Source organism: Carlito syrichta, unplaced genomic scaffold (genome assembly GCF_000164805.1).
Source record: "Carlito syrichta isolate Samal-C Ts95f unplaced genomic scaffold, Tarsius_syrichta-2.0.1 Scaffold309408, whole genome shotgun sequence".
NCBI classification, from domain to species: domain Eukaryota; kingdom Metazoa; phylum Chordata; class Mammalia; order Primates; family Tarsiidae; genus Carlito; species Carlito syrichta.
The window spans coordinates 707,017-724,242 of NW_007253504.1; the positions used below are offsets into that span (position 1 = coordinate 707,017).

At 37.5% G+C, this 17,226-nt stretch overlaps 1 protein-coding gene across 2 annotated transcripts in view; it reads right to left on the reverse strand.

Moving 5' to 3' along the window:
- The window catches only part of PNPT1 (polyribonucleotide nucleotidyltransferase 1), a 54,032-nt gene extending 37,869 nt beyond the window's left edge, over positions 1–16,163 (reverse strand). The window contains exons 1-8 of one of the 2 annotated variants that reach the window (XM_008067213.2): positions 15,917–16,163; positions 7,609–7,669; positions 6,672–6,746; positions 5,539–5,644; positions 4,125–4,174; positions 2,854–2,917; positions 2,716–2,763; positions 1,660–1,773 (exon numbers count right to left, since the gene is read on the reverse strand). In XM_008067213.2, the coding sequence (XP_008065404.1) occupies positions 1,660–1,773; positions 2,716–2,763; positions 2,854–2,917; positions 4,125–4,174; positions 5,539–5,644; positions 6,672–6,746; positions 7,609–7,669; positions 15,917–16,077 (679 nt within the window). In that variant the 5' untranslated portion in view covers positions 16,078–16,163. The remainder of the gene's footprint in view (positions 1–1,659; positions 1,774–2,715; positions 2,764–2,853; positions 2,918–4,124; positions 4,175–5,538; positions 5,645–6,671; positions 6,747–7,608; positions 7,670–15,916) is intronic. The other variant, XM_008067214.2, reaches the window with a different exon arrangement.
- Positions 16,164–17,226: the final 1,063 nt, after the last annotated feature.

The window sequence follows — 17,226 nt, forward strand, 5'->3', positions numbered from 1 at the left end:
GCCATGAGCATGCCACTGCACTCCAGCCTGGGCTACAGAGTAAGACTCTTACTCAAAATAATAATAATAAAAATAAAATAAAATAAAGTTTAACTAGCAAAAACAAAATTTACTTGTGAAGGATTTCTGGGAAAGCTTCTTTAAAAGGAGGTTGACTCACTCAACTGGCACATGTCTTTTTGCTATTCCCCTCTTTCTTCTTCCTCCTGCCTATAAGTCAGATGAGTTGACCAGAGCTCTGGTAGCCAGTTTGTAAGCATGATGATGAGGCCACAACTTGAGGACAGCAGAGCAGAAAGCTAAGAGGAATCTAGATTTCTTAAGACATCATGGAGCCACCATCACTGTCCTGGACTCAACATCTCTGAATTTCTTTTACCTGAGAGAAAAATAAATCTAGATCTTATTTAAGCCTTGTTTATTTGGTTTGATAACACAATCCCCAACTAACATAGATAGATAACAAACAACTCCTGTTACATGTGTTTTGTCAATCATATAATACCTAATTCTAACTCCATTACTAACATATCAGAAGCAGAAGCTGGAAATGAGATGTTTTGCACAATACTTGTATAAAAAAGTACTGAAAGTTTAATAGTTTATTTTGTTTCATCAAAATGTTCCCACATCAAAAGATCCTATGTCAAAAGGTCCCAGACATCAAATGTCACATGGCAGAATAAACCAATGATACGTGTCCTTAAATAATTTGTCCAAGGTCACATGGTTATAGTGGCAGAGCTGAGTTTCAAACCTAGGTTTTTCTGAATGCTAAAGCCCATTCTCCTTCTTCGGATTGAGACTCTGATTTCCATGTATGCAATTATGACATTTGTGTTACAAGGAGTCACTAAAAGTGCATAGCCAGTGAATTTCTTCTATTTTATTACTTCTAACCAGAATAATCCACCTACCAGAAGTAGGTCACTGCTTTCTCAAAGGACACCAAGCAGGCTTAGAATGACTGAACTAACTAAACTATTTAAACTAATAAAACAATTTATTACCAGACTTAGAAGTTCAATTTTTAGACTAAGTTATTTAGACTAATAACTAAGATATTACTCTAAAAATATTTACTGACATTATCTTGGTAAACATTTTTGTATATTTCAATTAAAGTCACATAACATTCTGTAATTTTAGGTATGGTTTAATATGAACCAAGGGCATTACCAAAATAGAACAGAGACAAAACAAAACAAAAACTGTATGGCTAAAAACATGCTCACAAAAAAAGTTTAAATGCATTTTAAGAAGCCAGAATTTAGGCTGGGCACCGTAATCTCATGCCTGTAATCTCAGCACTTTGGGAGGTGAGGTGAGAGGATTATCTGAGCCCAGGGGTTTCAGACCAGCCTGGCCAACATGGTGCGACCTTATCTCTACAATAAATCAAAAAATTAGCCAAGCATGGTGGCACATGCCTGTACTCCCAGCTACTTAGGAGGCTGAGGTAGAAGGATCGCCTGAGCTCAGCAGGTTGAGCCATGGTAGCTGTGATCATGCTACTGTACTCTGCACTCCAGCCTGGGCGACAGTGAAACTCCAACTCAAAAAAAAAAAAAACCCCAAAAAACCAACCAAACAAAAAAAGAGCCAGAACTTGAACTTGTAAGTAAAATCCAGAACAAATATAGTATTTAAACTACTTACCAATTTGACTTTTAGGTGCTCCAGCAACCACTAAATTTAAAGTACTGGAAGACATTTCTTTTCTTGTTGGGTTAACCACACATTCTCCATCAATCATTCCTATTCGTACTGCCCCTAAAATGCATTAAAATGTTGGCTATTATTTAATGAAAACTCCCAGTTTTCAAGACATATTCCAGTGAAGGCTTTAATCCCCTATCTTGGATTGTGACCACAGATTTCTACACACATTTCTATCCAATTTCTATCTACATTTATATCATGGTTATTTAAGGGCCACAGAATATTCTACCCTACCTTAACTTCTGACCTCACCGGTCCACTCTGAATTATTCAAATATATCATTTCTTCCACACCTCTGTGATTATGTTCATGCTTTTCTTCTGGTCTAGACTGCATTCTTGCAACACAAATGCTTAATATATGATTCTACTAGGGTTCATCTTAAATGCTGAATACTCTCAAAAACTGTCTTTGACAACTTGACTCCACAAAACCAAACCTACTCTTCTCTATAATTTTCTTAGCACTTGACTATGCCTTTATAATACTGCTTATAAATAATTATCTGTCTCTTACTCTTATGCTGAAAAGAAGACCTGCCTCTTTCATCTTTGTATAGCTAGGGCCTAGTCTGCTTTTGTATTTAGTGCTTGGCTCAGTATCTGGCATTTAGGACACTCAATTACTTGCTCACGGAGTCATATTTATAAGTTATATATATTTGTTTTAGCCTGAAAGAGAATGTATTCTGATAATTTCCCAGTTCCCTACCCCTCCAAAAAAAGTTCTTTAGCAGAAAGAGGCAATTAAGAAGTAAAAACATCTAGGAACATAACATCTATAATACCATTACATATTGATATTAGAAACAAAACCCAAGGCAAGGATAAAATGTCTGAAAGACCTCAAAGAAGTCTTAGAATGTCATCCAGTTTAATTCTCCAAAAAGTAATAAATCAGAACCAATGAGTCTATGCCGATGCTATAACATGTTCATTATTATTTACTGAAAAAAACATAAATACCATTTTTAATTTTAAATCCTAGCTTACCTACAGGTCCATTCCAAGGAATATCTGATAATGAGAGAGCAACGGAAGCTTTAAAAAGAAAGAAAAATAAGCAAATAATTAAAATGCTATTGCTTAAAAAAAAACAGTGATAATTTTAATCTCTACTTTTATACTTACCACCATTAATTGCTAGAACATCAGGTTCATTAATACCATCTACTGCTAACAGATTACACAAGACCTGGTAAAACAAAAAAAATTTAAAGCACTTTAAAAAAGTACTTGAAACTGAGTATCACATGTTTTCACTCATAAGCAGACCATGAACAATTATCATAATACTGTAAGAAAAGGATTGGCAGCAGTCGGAAACTGCCAGGGTTGGAGGGGGGCGGGAATTGGAAGTAGTAGGTTGCCAGGAGGGGAGGGGCACACTTCATCAACAAGGGTACCTGAATAATGAACATCTGTACCTAACCCTGAATTGTACCCCACATCTTTAAAACAAAATTACTTGACTTAGAAGGATTATCATTTAGATTAATTAGTATGTTGGCTTGAAGTATGGTTGAAGTATAGTTAAAAGCATGGGCCTTGTAGTCAACCATTTAACGTTGGTTATCATTTAACTAAATGCTTGATATTCGGTAAATTACTTAAATTAAACCTCAAAAGTTTATTCATCTTTAAAAGGGAAAAATAATGACATCTTCCTACGGGGTTCCTGTGAGACTTACAGGACTATTGTACGTAAAGCACTTATCACAATACCGGGCATGTTGCAAGTATTCAGTAAATGTTAGCTATTTCTACCATATAAAAATATTATCTTTTGTTTATAAGCATGATGAAACAAACCAATGAAATGAAGTGCCTATGTCATATATTTAAGAAAATAACTACCCTGAGGTTGTGACATCTTTACAAAGGCATATTTACAAGGAATATTTATTTCAAATAAATAAAATAGTTACTTAACGTATATGGGGCATTATGCTAAAAGACAATATTATTCAGAAAGTATTAACATATAATAGAAGCCAGAGGAGCCAGTAATCAAGATAGGTAATAAAACCTAGTTGTGTCAGTTGTCTTAGTCTACCTAATGTGACCTAAAAGGCCTAGATAATCAGGCTGACCTTCTTTCAAACTCACCAATTTCTTTCCCACCTTAGGGCATTCGTGCTTCCCATCCATCTGCCTGGAATGCTTCCCTGACACACCTTGGTTGACTAAGTCCTGATCATAATTGAGGTGTCAGCTCAAATTAACACCAAATAAAATGGAACTTTCAAAAAGTATTTTTTAAAAATTCAATATAAAATGCAACAGCATAATAAAAAACTCTTATTTTGTGTTCTTTATAACATTTGGTCTAGGAAGTATTATAGAGATTCATTAAGTAATTTTTGATTGATCTGGAAAATAATAAACCTAAAGCAGAATACCTGTGTATCATAGAAGTAGCCAGCTGGAAAGAGAGGTCTAATTGAACGATCTGCCAAAAGAAAAAAAAAAAAAGATATTAAATAGTACTGATGGAGTTGCTTTACAGTTCAAAACAAATATAGCTCCTTGAGCTGATTTACTAAGAAGAACATAGATAAAAGGAAAGAAGTCAGTAAAACCAATAGCAGACCAAAAGAAAACACTTCCCTGCTATTTCGTGTCTGCACAGTATATGAGGGGGGGACCCAAAAAAAACCCCAGAATTTATTAAAAATTGTATATTTATTCTTACATGTTTAAACTTCAGTCACCTTCAAAGTACTCTTTGCTTGATGCAATACATCTATCGAGATGCTTTTTCCACTGCTTAACACAGTTTTTGAACTTGCCAATTTTAGTGCCTTTTAGTGTTTCTGCCATTTTTTGTTTCACCTCTTCCACATCAGTAAAATGTCTCCCTTCAAAGACTTTCAGGGAAACAAAAAAAGGCACTCAGGGCGAGATCAGGTAAATAGGGAAGATGGGGCATGGGGGAATGCGGTTTTTAGTCAAAAACTGCTGAATACTCAGCACGGTGTGGGCAGGTGTGCTCATATATCACCCATCATAAAATGGGCAAACACACTGAAAGACTCTCCAAAAACCAAAATTAACTGAAGCCAAACGCAGCCTCTAATAACACTGGCAGGTACACTGATGTTGATGGGTTCCTAGACCACTTACCTAGTGGGGAAAGCCTGTACTATAAGGGGCCCACCCTCCAAAAGATAATTCTGGGCTTTACTGGGTCCCTCTTTGTAATATAAATATACACAAGCTAGTAATTTTGGGGTAGAAGAGTTCTAAACTATAAATAATTCCACAATACTTAGAAATCTTCTTTGGAAGATTATGGACACATTTTAGTAATTGATGAATATAATACTTTTATGAGTTCCTATTCTGAACATGAAAATGAAAAATATTAGGGACAGATTCAACAGAGTAGAGGCATGGGCCATACAATTTATATGCTCAACAGAGAGTCATTTCTTTAGTCAATAAGTTGTTTCTGAATGCCTATTCTGTGTCAGGCAGTATGCCAGGTGTAGGGGATTCAATAGTGAGGAAATAAAAGTTTTTTCTCTCATGGAGCCCACATTTGCATGAGGGAATAGAGAGAGTGAATAATCTTAGGTGGTGTTGATACAATGAAGGGAAATTTAAGACATATTGTAGAACACAGATGGAAAAGAAGAGATGCTAAAATAGGCATATCAGAGAATTAATGCCTCAGTTCAGATAAATCAGCAAATACTTACCACCAAAGTCATGAACTGGGAGGGTGAAGGTTTTGTTTTACTGACTGCTGTGACCATTACTGCAGTGTCACCTGATGTAAACATAAACAACACTGGTAGGTTTCTATCTTACCTATTATTCGACTTGTAAGAATTTCTTTATCAGAAGTACCAATTTCTCTTCTCAGATAGTTTGTGGGAATTCTACCTGCTGCAGCAGCCTTCTGTCTGTAGTCAACCTGAAGTAGTAACAAAAAAAAGGAAGTTCATCTGATTTTTTTTTTTAGTAACAAACCATACCCTAAGTACAACTACGTAAATACTAATTCTTTTGAGGTTGCTAACAACATATTCTAGATTCAGAGTAGATAATATTTTATTTACCTTTAGCATTTTATATCTCTTAAGGAGAGGGGAGTTGATAGAACTGTTTCTGCAAACTGATTTTAAAAAGTCTTCCACTTAGCCATCAGATGACTACCTAGCTGCATTACTTCCCACGGGTTCTGATCAAGTCAAACATTGCTTTTTTTTTTTAACATCAACTCTGTTAGATATAACTGCATTCCCATTTTCCTAATAGAAAGAAGGCACACAATCCTATGAACTCTTCATTAAACATATACAGTCGTCTCCTGATATACATGTGGGATTGGTTTCAGAACCTCTTGTAGATTCCAAAATCCACGGGTGCTCAAATCCCCTATAAAATGGCACAGCATTTGTATAACCTATGAACATCACCTTGTATATCTTAAACCATCTCTAAATTACATATAATATTTAAACAATATAAATGCTGTGCAAACAGTTGTTATACTGTATTGTTTAGGGCATGACAATGAAAAAAGTCTGTACATGTTCAGTACAGATGCAAATTTTTTCCCAAATATTTTCAATTCACGGTTAGTTGAATCCATGGATACAGAACCTACAGATAGGGAGGGCTGACTGTACTTGCAGATGCATACTGAAGGGAAACTATGAAGGCAATCAATTAATTGCTTATTCAATGTTGAATACTCTTCTGTTCTTGTCAACTAAAACACCTGGACATTCCAAATTCTAAAGCACCCTTACTATTAGTATGAGAATTGGTTATGAAACAATCAGTTTATATTCTTTTAATGATTCAGTATCAAAAAACTAAGAAAAACTTTCTGTTGTGCAAAGCTTATAGTTTGCACCCACTAGACACTGGACAAAAATATTGCAGATTCTACATTTATACTGTATTACAGTTCAGATAAATCAGCAAATACTTACCACCAAAGGCATGAACTGGGAAGGTGATGGTTTTGTTTTACTGACTGCTGTGACCATTACTGCAGTGTCACCTGACTTAAACATAAACAACAACACTGGTAAATTTCTTTGAAATCAGAGATTAGTATGTAAGTAGCAAATGAATGAATCTTCACTCCAATTAAACTCAAAGAAAGAGATTCGTTATTCTATGATATTATAATGAAAAGAATTAATTTAGTCTTGACCTCTGAACTTTTCAAAAGCTACAGACTCTAAAGGAAAAATGGCTAACAAATAGTTTAATCACATCCAATGAATTAAATCATATTTTCTACTTCTTATAAGGAAATTTAGGCTAATCTAAGGAAAAATTTCCTAAGTATTACTACAGAAGAAAATACCAAAATCACTTTCTCTAGAAAAGAACAATAGAACTTCTTAGCAGTATGAAACAGAGCTCCAAGTTTGAAAGAGATGGTAAAGTCTTTTAATACATATAGACTTCTGGACTCACTCTGGTTGTCTGGAATGATTCTGACTCTAGAAATGAATTTAGTAGTAATTCATTCCCAAAGAACTTACTGGTATGTACATTTTCTAAGATGAAAGTTTTTTTTAAATTTAAAAAATTTTTTTTGAGTTGGAGTCTCCCTCTTTGTTGCCCAGGCTGGAGTGCAGTGGCACGCTCACAGCCACCGCAGTCTCAACCTGCTGGGCTTAGGCGATCCTTCTGCCTCAGCCTTCCAAGTAGCTGGAACTACAGACACATGCCACCATGCCCAGCTAGTTTTTTGTGATTTATTGTAGAGACGAGGTCTCACCAAGTTGTCCAGGCTAATCTCGAACCCCCCCGAGCTCAGGCAATCCTCTCGCCCCGGTCTCCCAAAGTGCTGAGATTACAGGCTGAGCCACCACGCCCAGCCAAGATTAAGTTTTTAAAAGCTGAACTTTTTACCTTTACTACAGCACAGCCATCTGCAAATCTGGCCAGTTTTCCAGAAGATATTTCTAATTTTCTGCTTAAAAATAAAAATGTAATACAAAAGAAATTAGGTCACCAGTGTAATACCAGCTTAGATGAAATAATCAAAGATTCTAACTGAAGAACCAAAGGCCACTAAGCTCCCCCACCCCAGTAACAAACAAACAAATACAAAAGGATAGAATTCATGATCATCATCAAAAGTACAGGGGAATGTAAGAGTTGCTTAAAGAATACAGAAACCCAGGCATAGGATTAATTTGAACAAGAAAGTATTTTGGTGGTTCAGAAGATAACTGCCTCCCTAAATGCTAATTCCCATTCATCACCTAAGATCAGTCTCTTATCATTCCTTGCTTTGTTGATTACAGTAACCTTTTAACACACAAATAGGATCATTTCCCTACTTAAAAACTTCTCCCATTGCTTTTAGGACAAAATATAGACTTCTAAGTATGCCTACAAGGCAACAGTTCAACAGAAGGGGAAAGAATAGTCTTCAATTCAATGAAGAAAGAATAGTCTTTTCAACCAATGGTGCAAGGACAACCGAATATCCATATGTAAGAATAAGTCTTCATACAAAGATAAAAAAAAACCCAAAATGCATCCTAGACCTAAATGTAAGAGTTAAAACTATACAATTATTAGAAAAAAATACAAGTAAATCTTTATAGATGTAGGTTAGACAGTCTTAGATATGACATCAAAAGTGTGACAAAAGAAAAAAACCGATAAACTGTATTTCATCAGAATTTACAACTTTCATGCTTCAAAGAATATCAAGAAAGTAAAATAAAAGCCACAGATAAGGAGAAAATATTTGCAAATCATATATTTGGCAAGGGACTTGTATGTAAAATATGTAAAGAACTCTTAGAACTCAACAAAAAAGACAAGTTTAAAATTTGGCAAAAGATTTGAAACAACATCTCTTCAAAGAAGATATACAAATGGCCAATAAATACATAAAAATACACTGAATATCATTAGCCACCAGAGAGATGTAAGTCAAGATCACAATAAAGTACCTTTTCACACCTATTATAAATGTTCACTGAGGCATTATTTATAATAGCCTCTAAATGGAAACTACCCAGATGCCCATCAACCAATGAATGGATAAACTAAATGTGGTATAATTCATACAATGGATTATTATTTAGTCATAAAAAGGAATGAAGTACGGATATATGTTACAACAGGGATAAAACCTGAAAATGTAACGTTAAGTGAAAAGAAGGTAATCAGGAAAGACCACATATGTTTCAATTTATATGACATATACAGAACAGGCAAAGGAAAGCAGATTAGTGTTGTCTGGGGCTGTGGAGGTTTGGGAGAAATGGTGACGGCTAATGAGTTTCTTTTTGTGGTAATGAAAATGTTCTAAAATTGAGTATGGCAATGGTTGCAAAACTCTGTGAATATACTAAAACCTATCAAGTTGTACACTTTTTTTTGAGTTGGGGTCTCACTTTGCCACCAAAATTGTAGTCAAAATGACACGATCATGGCTCACTACAGCCTCAAACATCTGGGCTCAAGTGATCCCTCACCTCAGCCTCCTGAGTAGCTGGGACTATAGGCATGCACTACCATGCTTGGCTAATATTTTGAATTTTTTGGAGAGATGGGGTCTTACTCAGTTGCCTAGGCTTATCTCGAACTCCTGGGCTCAAGTAATCTTCCCTTCCTGGCCTTCGAAAGTGCTGGGATTACAGGCTTGAGCTACTATGCCTAACCGAGTTGTACAACTTAAATGAACTGTATGGTATGTGAATTATTATCTTAAAGATGGTTTGTATACATAGAATAGGCAGCACTTGCCGGGCACAGTGTCTCGTGTCTGTAATCCCAGCACTTTGGGAGGCAGAGGTGAGAGGACTGCCTGAGCTGCGGATTCGAGACCAGCCTGGGCAACATGGCAAGACCTTGTCTCTACAATAAATCAAAAAATTAGCTGGGTGTGGTGGTGCACGCCTGTAGTTCTAGCTGCTTGGAAGCCTGAGGTAGAAGGATCACTTGAGCCCAGCAGGTCAAGGCTGCGGTGGCCATGAGCATGACACTGTACGCTAGTCTGGGTGACAGAGTGAGACTTTGACTCAAAAAAAAAAGAGAAAAAAAAAGAAATAGCACTGTCACCCATATTCCCCAGTTTCTGCACAGAATGCAAAAAGAGGTTACTAACACCTTGAGACAGACTAGCATATTTCTTGTCAAAGAGTCCAAGGTTTATGAAAAGGTGTTGTGAGTCAAAACCAAGTCAGTGACCCATAAAGACACTTAGAAAGATGCAGCTATGTGAGCTCTTGAGAAACATTATATAATTGTCTCATGCTGAAGACAAACAACTGAAACACATACATGCAGACATCCCCAATGCCCTGCTCCAAATAAATTATTCTGTCCTTCACATACCAAAAGGATGAAAGGACAACACTTAATATTTCCACCCATTAAATACTTTTACCAGAAGCTGTCAACGAAATTTCTACAGTGGGTCTTCCCTAACTTATGGGAACGATGCGGCTGAGAAAGGAGGCTGGTGCTAGATTAACAGGTAGAGTATATGGAAGGAGTAAGAGTCTCAGAACCAGTCACACTGTGTAGCATCACACATATCTGCACCAACCTAGCGCTGATATCAGTATTAAGAGAAGGTTTTATGTATGTGGCAAATGTCAACTTGGGGTCTTAACTCATTCACGACTGCTGATGTGAATTTATGTTATTCCAAATTCTGTTCCTAGTTGCCACTGGTGTGAATTTACCTCTTCGTGGAAGACTGTCTTTTCGGGTTTATACCGAATAAAAATACAAAGTACGTAATGCTAGTCAGAGTGGTGTCTGAGGCAAATGCTGGCTACGTCTGCAACTTTCAACTGTACTGTGAAAAAAGTGACAATTTAGAAAAGACCATTTCATTTGTGCTTAATGACAGAAGTCTGTGGCAACCAGCTTGATTTTTTTTTTTATTTTCACCTGCTCTCAGTATTAGGAAAGTGAAAAATTTGCCAGTCACGAATGTGTTAATATTTTGTTTAACTCTGAAGAATATGCTACTAGTACTTCTCAAGACCTATTAGGAATTGGCATTCCATTTACTAACATGAATTCTGAATACCTAAGTGATCCCTGTGAAGGGGAGTAGAGGATCTCTAGATCTAGGTGGGCCTAAGTCACAAAGAACAGCTGTGAAAGCTACAGTTCTTTAGTCATGAAAAAGAATGAAATAAGGTCTTTTGCAGCAACTTGGATTGAATCGGAGAACATCATCCGAAGTGAACTAATGCAGGGACAAAAAACCTATACCTCATGTTTTCATGTATAAGTGGGAACTAAAAAGTAAGGATATGCAAAGGCATACAGAAAGTTATAATGGACACTGGAGACTCAGAAGGGGAAGTGTGGGAAGGGGTGGAGGGATGAAAAATCATCTACTGGGTACAATGTGCACTGGTTGGGATGGTAGGTACACTTAAAGCCCAGACTTCTTTGCCACTATACAATGCAGTCATATAACCGAAAACTAATTTATCCCCCTATAGCTACTGAAATACAAAGAAGAAGAAAAAAGATACAATTTTACTCCACTAATGGGGCCACTGCTCAGCATTTTGCCCACAGTGACATATTCTGTTGAATATCCTCAACGATGATTAAGATTTGATTCTTTAAAGGTGATGTGATTTGTAGAGACAACGAACAAAAGGCAGTGGAATATAGAAAGGTCAAGACATGGGTTATCTCTAAACGGTAGGCTTCAATGGAATAAAGTCCTTTCAAGAAACTACTTCAGTCTGTACATAACACATATCATTACTTCTCAGGTTCCACTGGTGAAAATCAGTTACATGGCCCCACTAAATGTAAGGACTAGTATTGTATCAGAGTACAAGAACAGCCAAGGAGTGAACTACCCATCCCTGGGTAAGAATCAGGCCTCTCAATGGTATCAGCAGGCACAGAAATGGAGCCAGAGAAACACTGTTAAGCTTCTAAAGAATATACTTATAATGGCAACTCACTGAATCAGTGAAGACACACACACACACACACACACACACACACAGGTCTATTGTACTCCTGATGTTCTCAAACATGCACACTGGATTTATGTATTTATTCAAATATCAAATCTTCCTACTTTTTGTTCCTTCTGTTGAAACTACCCAGAATTCTACCCAGTTTCTCCTTTAAGGGTCCTAGGCTACCCACCAGATTAGACAGTTCCATGATCCTGCTTGGTGACTGCCCTAATTCAAACTTTTTCTTTCAGATGTATGCAATCTACATTATGCAAAGAACCAGGCAGTTGCCTTTCATTACATCTCACAACCTCAGCTGGTGATAAGTTAATCTATATCATTTTTTTCCTGTCCACGTAATTTTATTTGTTTTTGGTTAATTTTACCTTTAGCCAATTTAGTCTCCAATATTATATGTACAATAGCTCCAAAGACACACAAGGTTGATAGCACATCAGTGGCCTCTGAGTGAACTGGGTGGCTATACAAATGTACAGAAGATTTCTGAACTTTTATGATTATAATTACTATTAATTTTTTGATTCAAGGCCTCTCTCTGTTGCCCAGGATGAAGTGTATTGGTACAATCACTGCTCACCACATCCTCAACCTCCTGAACTCAGGTGATCCTTCTGCCTCAGTCTTCCAAATAGCTGGGACTGCAGGCACATGCCACCACAGCTGGTTAATATTTTTGAATTTGTTTGTAGAGATGTGGTCTTGCTATATTGCCGGGGCTGGTCTCAAAATTCTAGGCTCAAGCAATCTCAAGCAATCCGCCTGTCTGAGGCTCCCAAAGTGCTGGGATTACAGGCGTAAGTCACCATACCCTGCCTAGCCTAAGACTTTTCAACTTTTAAAATGTTGAACCAAGCCACATCCAACTCAAAAAAAAAAAAGAAAAGAAAAGAAAAGTTGAACCATGTGAGTGAATACTTAATTTAAAATATTTCAGAAAAAAATAAATAACAAAAAAGGATAAGATGAGCAGGCTGCAAAAGGGAAGAGGGGAAGGAAGTAGCTAAGGAAGAGAGAATGGGATCTCTCTCTGCCACAAAAAGTGGAGCACCAGGGAAAGAGATGCTTAAGGAACATTTCAAAAACATCCGCAGAATATGGAATGTAGCCACCTTCCTCCAAGTTCCACCAAGAAATACTCACTAATATAAAACTAAAAAAAAAAAAACAGGCAGAGGCCTGTTGCAAAATTCATATTTCACCTTTTGTTCCTTCTATAGTGAATTATTTGTAGCTACTGAAATGGACCTCTCTGCAACTGCCCTGCCACTTTCTCTACTACTTTGTCCTCACTATTTGAATCATTGCAAATTCCTCTTTATCCTTCAAGATTCATCTCCAGTGGCAAGCTTTAGGATGGAATAACTATACCTTTGTGCTTCCTTAGTGGCCTCTAACTCTCCCACAGTGGTCTTCCTGGTACTGAATGTGTGTTTATCTCACTTTCTCATCACAGTCCCTGTGTTGCCAGTGTTTTGTACATAGCGGATGCTCAATAAAAGCTCCTGAACTGAAAACTAAACACTTGCCTCAAAGACTACTGGCAAAAGTGGCTTCAATTCCAAGAGTGGTCAGCGAGGATCTTCTTCCAAGTCTGGAAAGTTGAAAGGTGGTGACCTTCAAGTCATTAAGAAGGAATTGTCTCAGATAAAACAAAAAGTGGATTCTCTATTGGAAAACCTGGAAAAAATTGAAAAGGAACAAACAAGCAGTAGAGATGAAGAATGGTAAGACAGAAGAAGAGCAAACTACTACCTCAATGAAGAAAGATGAAACTAACATGAAGATGGAGTCTGAGGGGGGTGCAGATGACTCTGCTGAGGAGGAGGACCACTGGATGATGATGATAATGAAGATGGGGGATGACCAGTTAGAGTTGATCAAGGATGATGAAAAATAGGCTGAGGAAGGAGAGGATGACAGAGACAGTGCCGATGGCGAGAAACACACAGTGGGGTTTAGAGATCTTATCCCATTATTTCTTTACCTAGGTGCTTGTCTAAGATCAAAATTTTCACCAGATCCTCTCCCCTAGTATCTTCAGCACATGTTCACTGTTCTCCTCATCCTTGTCCTTCCCATGTTCATTAATTCATATTGCCCTGTGCCTAGTCCCTTTGATGCTCCTCGTATTTTGTTACGTCTTACCCTGTAATTTTTGCTTTTAATTTTGATACCTCTTTATGACTTAACAATAAAAAGGATGTATGGTTTTATCAACTGTCTCCAAAATAATCTTGTTATGTAGGGAGTACAGTTCTTTTCATTCATACATGAGTTCAGTAGTTGCTTCTATAACTGTAAAGGCAATCTATCTCATTTAGTTGAGTAGCACTTAAGAACAGCTTTGAGTTAGAAGTATGTGTGCTGTGTGGGACAGTTCAACACAAATGTAACAATGTATTTTTGTGAATGAGAGTTGGCATGTCAAATGCATCGGCTAGAAAAATAATTAGGGTAATAGTCTTTGTTTTCTAAAGTTGATACTGTGGATTCTTTTTGTGAACAGCCTGATGTTTGGGACCTTTTTTCCTCAAAATATACAAGACCTTATTAAACCAGGAATTTCAAGAAAGAAAAAAAAAAGAAAGAAAAACACATGCTACAACAGTATACATTCTTCCAGGGTGTTGTAAAGAATACATATGACAATAAACACAAAGTGCCTGGCACATAATAGTCCCTCAATAAATGCTGCAAATGATACACTTAAAACAAAAGAATTTATTTATCTAGCACGTATGATATTTAGGAATCTAGTTATTTCAACACATAACACAGGTTTAAAAAGAAATAGCTACAAAACAGGCCCAGGTTGATCAACAAATGAGTCAAAATTGATTATTTATGGAAAATGTGGGACCTGCATCTTCTTGTTTTTGAGTACCTAATGCCGAGCTCATAATAGGTCTGTTGAATAAAATGTTCTAGAATATTTCTTCTGAATACCTAAGTGAGCCCTGTGGAGTAGAGGATCTCTAACTAAATCTAGGTGGGCCAAGACACAAGAAAGAGCTGTGAAAGCGAAAGTTCTTCAGCCACGAAAAAGAATGGGAGAGAACATTATGCAGTCCTTGAAGAATGTAAGAGATTTCCTCTCCCTCAGAAATCAGAATTAAAGAATGCCAAGGGTGGAAAGAGCCTCAGGTATCATCTAGTCTATGAGACAGTATAACTACAAATCATGGCTTGTTTCTGTACAGTACTTCCACTGAGAATGTTTTTTACATTTTTAAACGGTTTGTAAACACACACACACACACACACAGAGTAGCCCACAAGACTAAAATATTTTATCTGGCCCTTTACAGAAAAGTTTGCAGACCCTTGATCGAATCCAGTCTCCTCATTTTCTACAAGAAAGTGGAATTTGTTCAAAGACAGTCACTCATTAAGTTAAGGCGAAAGACTTGGAGCCAAAGCCAGATTTGTTGGCTTTCCGTATGAATTCGAGGGGTCAGAAAATTTTAAAATACATGAAAAAATGTAGACATAGAAAGCTTGCATTAGAAATTTCACTTACTCTAAAAATGATTCTAGTAGAAGTTTTATAAGTGATTTTTGACATGAACGGATCCCTAGGAAAAGTACAGGTTTCCCTCCTCACATCCCCCACCCAAGTACGGGTTTTGTAAGTGAGAAATACAAATTCAAAATCCACCTAGTCCCCTAGTACTAGTTTTTTCGACTATGAGAAAGTTATCTGACCTTTTGTGAACCTCTGTTATCTTGACTATAAGAGTAATCACACCTTTTCTACAGGTTTAAAAAGAGTGCGTGTATTGTGTAACTGGCGTTCAATAAACTGTTTCCTCTTCCTTCCTACCCAGGGTTATAGTGGCCACATTTTAGGCAATCAATTGTATTGGATGACGTGAGCATACGCTGTCAACTCGTTATCCTGAGGTGGAATGTTTCCTATTTCAAAGCCTGGGGTCCCCGAAAATAAAGAAAACAGAAACCAGGTGGACAGACAGAATCCGCTGCAGAAAAGAAGCCCCGAGCAGAGCAAGAGAAGGTTCGGGAAGAAAAGAGCACGAGATGGTGCGGGAAGGGGAAGGGCCCGAGGAGGTAGACTCCAAACCCGGAAAGGGATACCTGGAATTCAGGTTTGGGGTAAAACAGATTAAAAAGATGAGGGCTGCAGGATTTCTACCCTGAGAGAGGAACGTACCCGGGCTGGTTAGACAAGACGCCTCGTGAAAAGACAAGGAACGCACGCCATTCCTTACCTGTTGCCTAAGTCCACGGTCACAGCTCGAGACCTCGCGCTACCCCACAGTGCTCGCACCTGCAACTGGGTGAATGCCCGATGCCACCTTGGCAGACGGAGGGCACCATCTCCCAGCGGCCGGAGTCGAAGACACGAGCAGCAGTGCCTGCAGGCAGCCATGACACCCGACACACGACCAGTCCGGGCTGTTCCCTGATTGGCTCACTCCGCAGGCTGTGGGGCGGAGCCTGATGCGGTTTCGTTTCTGCGGCGCCTGAGGCACGCCGGGGAAGAGGATCCTTTGGCTGCTTTCTACGAAGACCTGAGAGGGTCAAATCTATCAGAACGCGATTAAGTTGTAATTAATTTTTATCTGTCAATCAAAGGCAGTTAGGTAAATGCTTTTTTTGGTGCTATTGTAGTAGGTAAAATGCTTTTTGGGGGTGCTATTGTTACAATGTTTAAAAGAAAGTCCTAGAATAATATGTGTTTAATAAATAGAGTACGTCTATATTTACTTCTAATACCAGAAGTCATGGGACAACACATTATTAATATTTGACTCTGTGAACTAAGAACTTGGAAACTCATGTAAGTACACCCTTCAGGCAATAGTCGTCGGATATGAAAAAAAAAAAAAAAGAATTCGGAGAATTTGTGTGGTGGGCCAGAGAAAGAAATTTTCTTCCCTTCTTCTCGCTGGGTTTTATTTTATAAAATTCCCATAAAAATATGTTACTACATAGGTTTGTGCTGACTGATTTCCAGCAAATTATTTTCCTTCGACCTATATCATAATTTTAGAAATTTTAATTGTCATTTCTGATTTTCATTTCCATTACTAATATTTAGCAATTTATTTATCTGCCCCTTTTGGTCAATCCAACTTTTTTTTTTTCTGTAATTCCGCCTACTCAGGAGGCTGAGGGAGAAGGATCGTCTGAGCCCATCAGGTTGATGCTGCAGTAGCTATGGGCTTGTCTCTGCACTCCAGCCTAGGTGACAGAGTGAGACGCTGACTCAAAAAACAAACAAACAAAAAAAAAACCATATATATATACACACACACATATATATGCACACATACATATGTATATATGTATATATTCTGTATCATCTGTATGAACTACTTCCTAACAAAGTTCTGCCACAGTGCCCACATTTGCTTCTGGGCTTATGATCCAATTACTACTATTTCAATTGTTTTAGATTTGTGTGAGAAAACAGAAGTAGGTTTAATATGTAAATCATGCCTTCTAGCATTTCCAAGCTGGATGAAAGTTAACTGATTCAAGGAGTTCTGAAGGAAAGAAAGTTATTTGGGCTTGT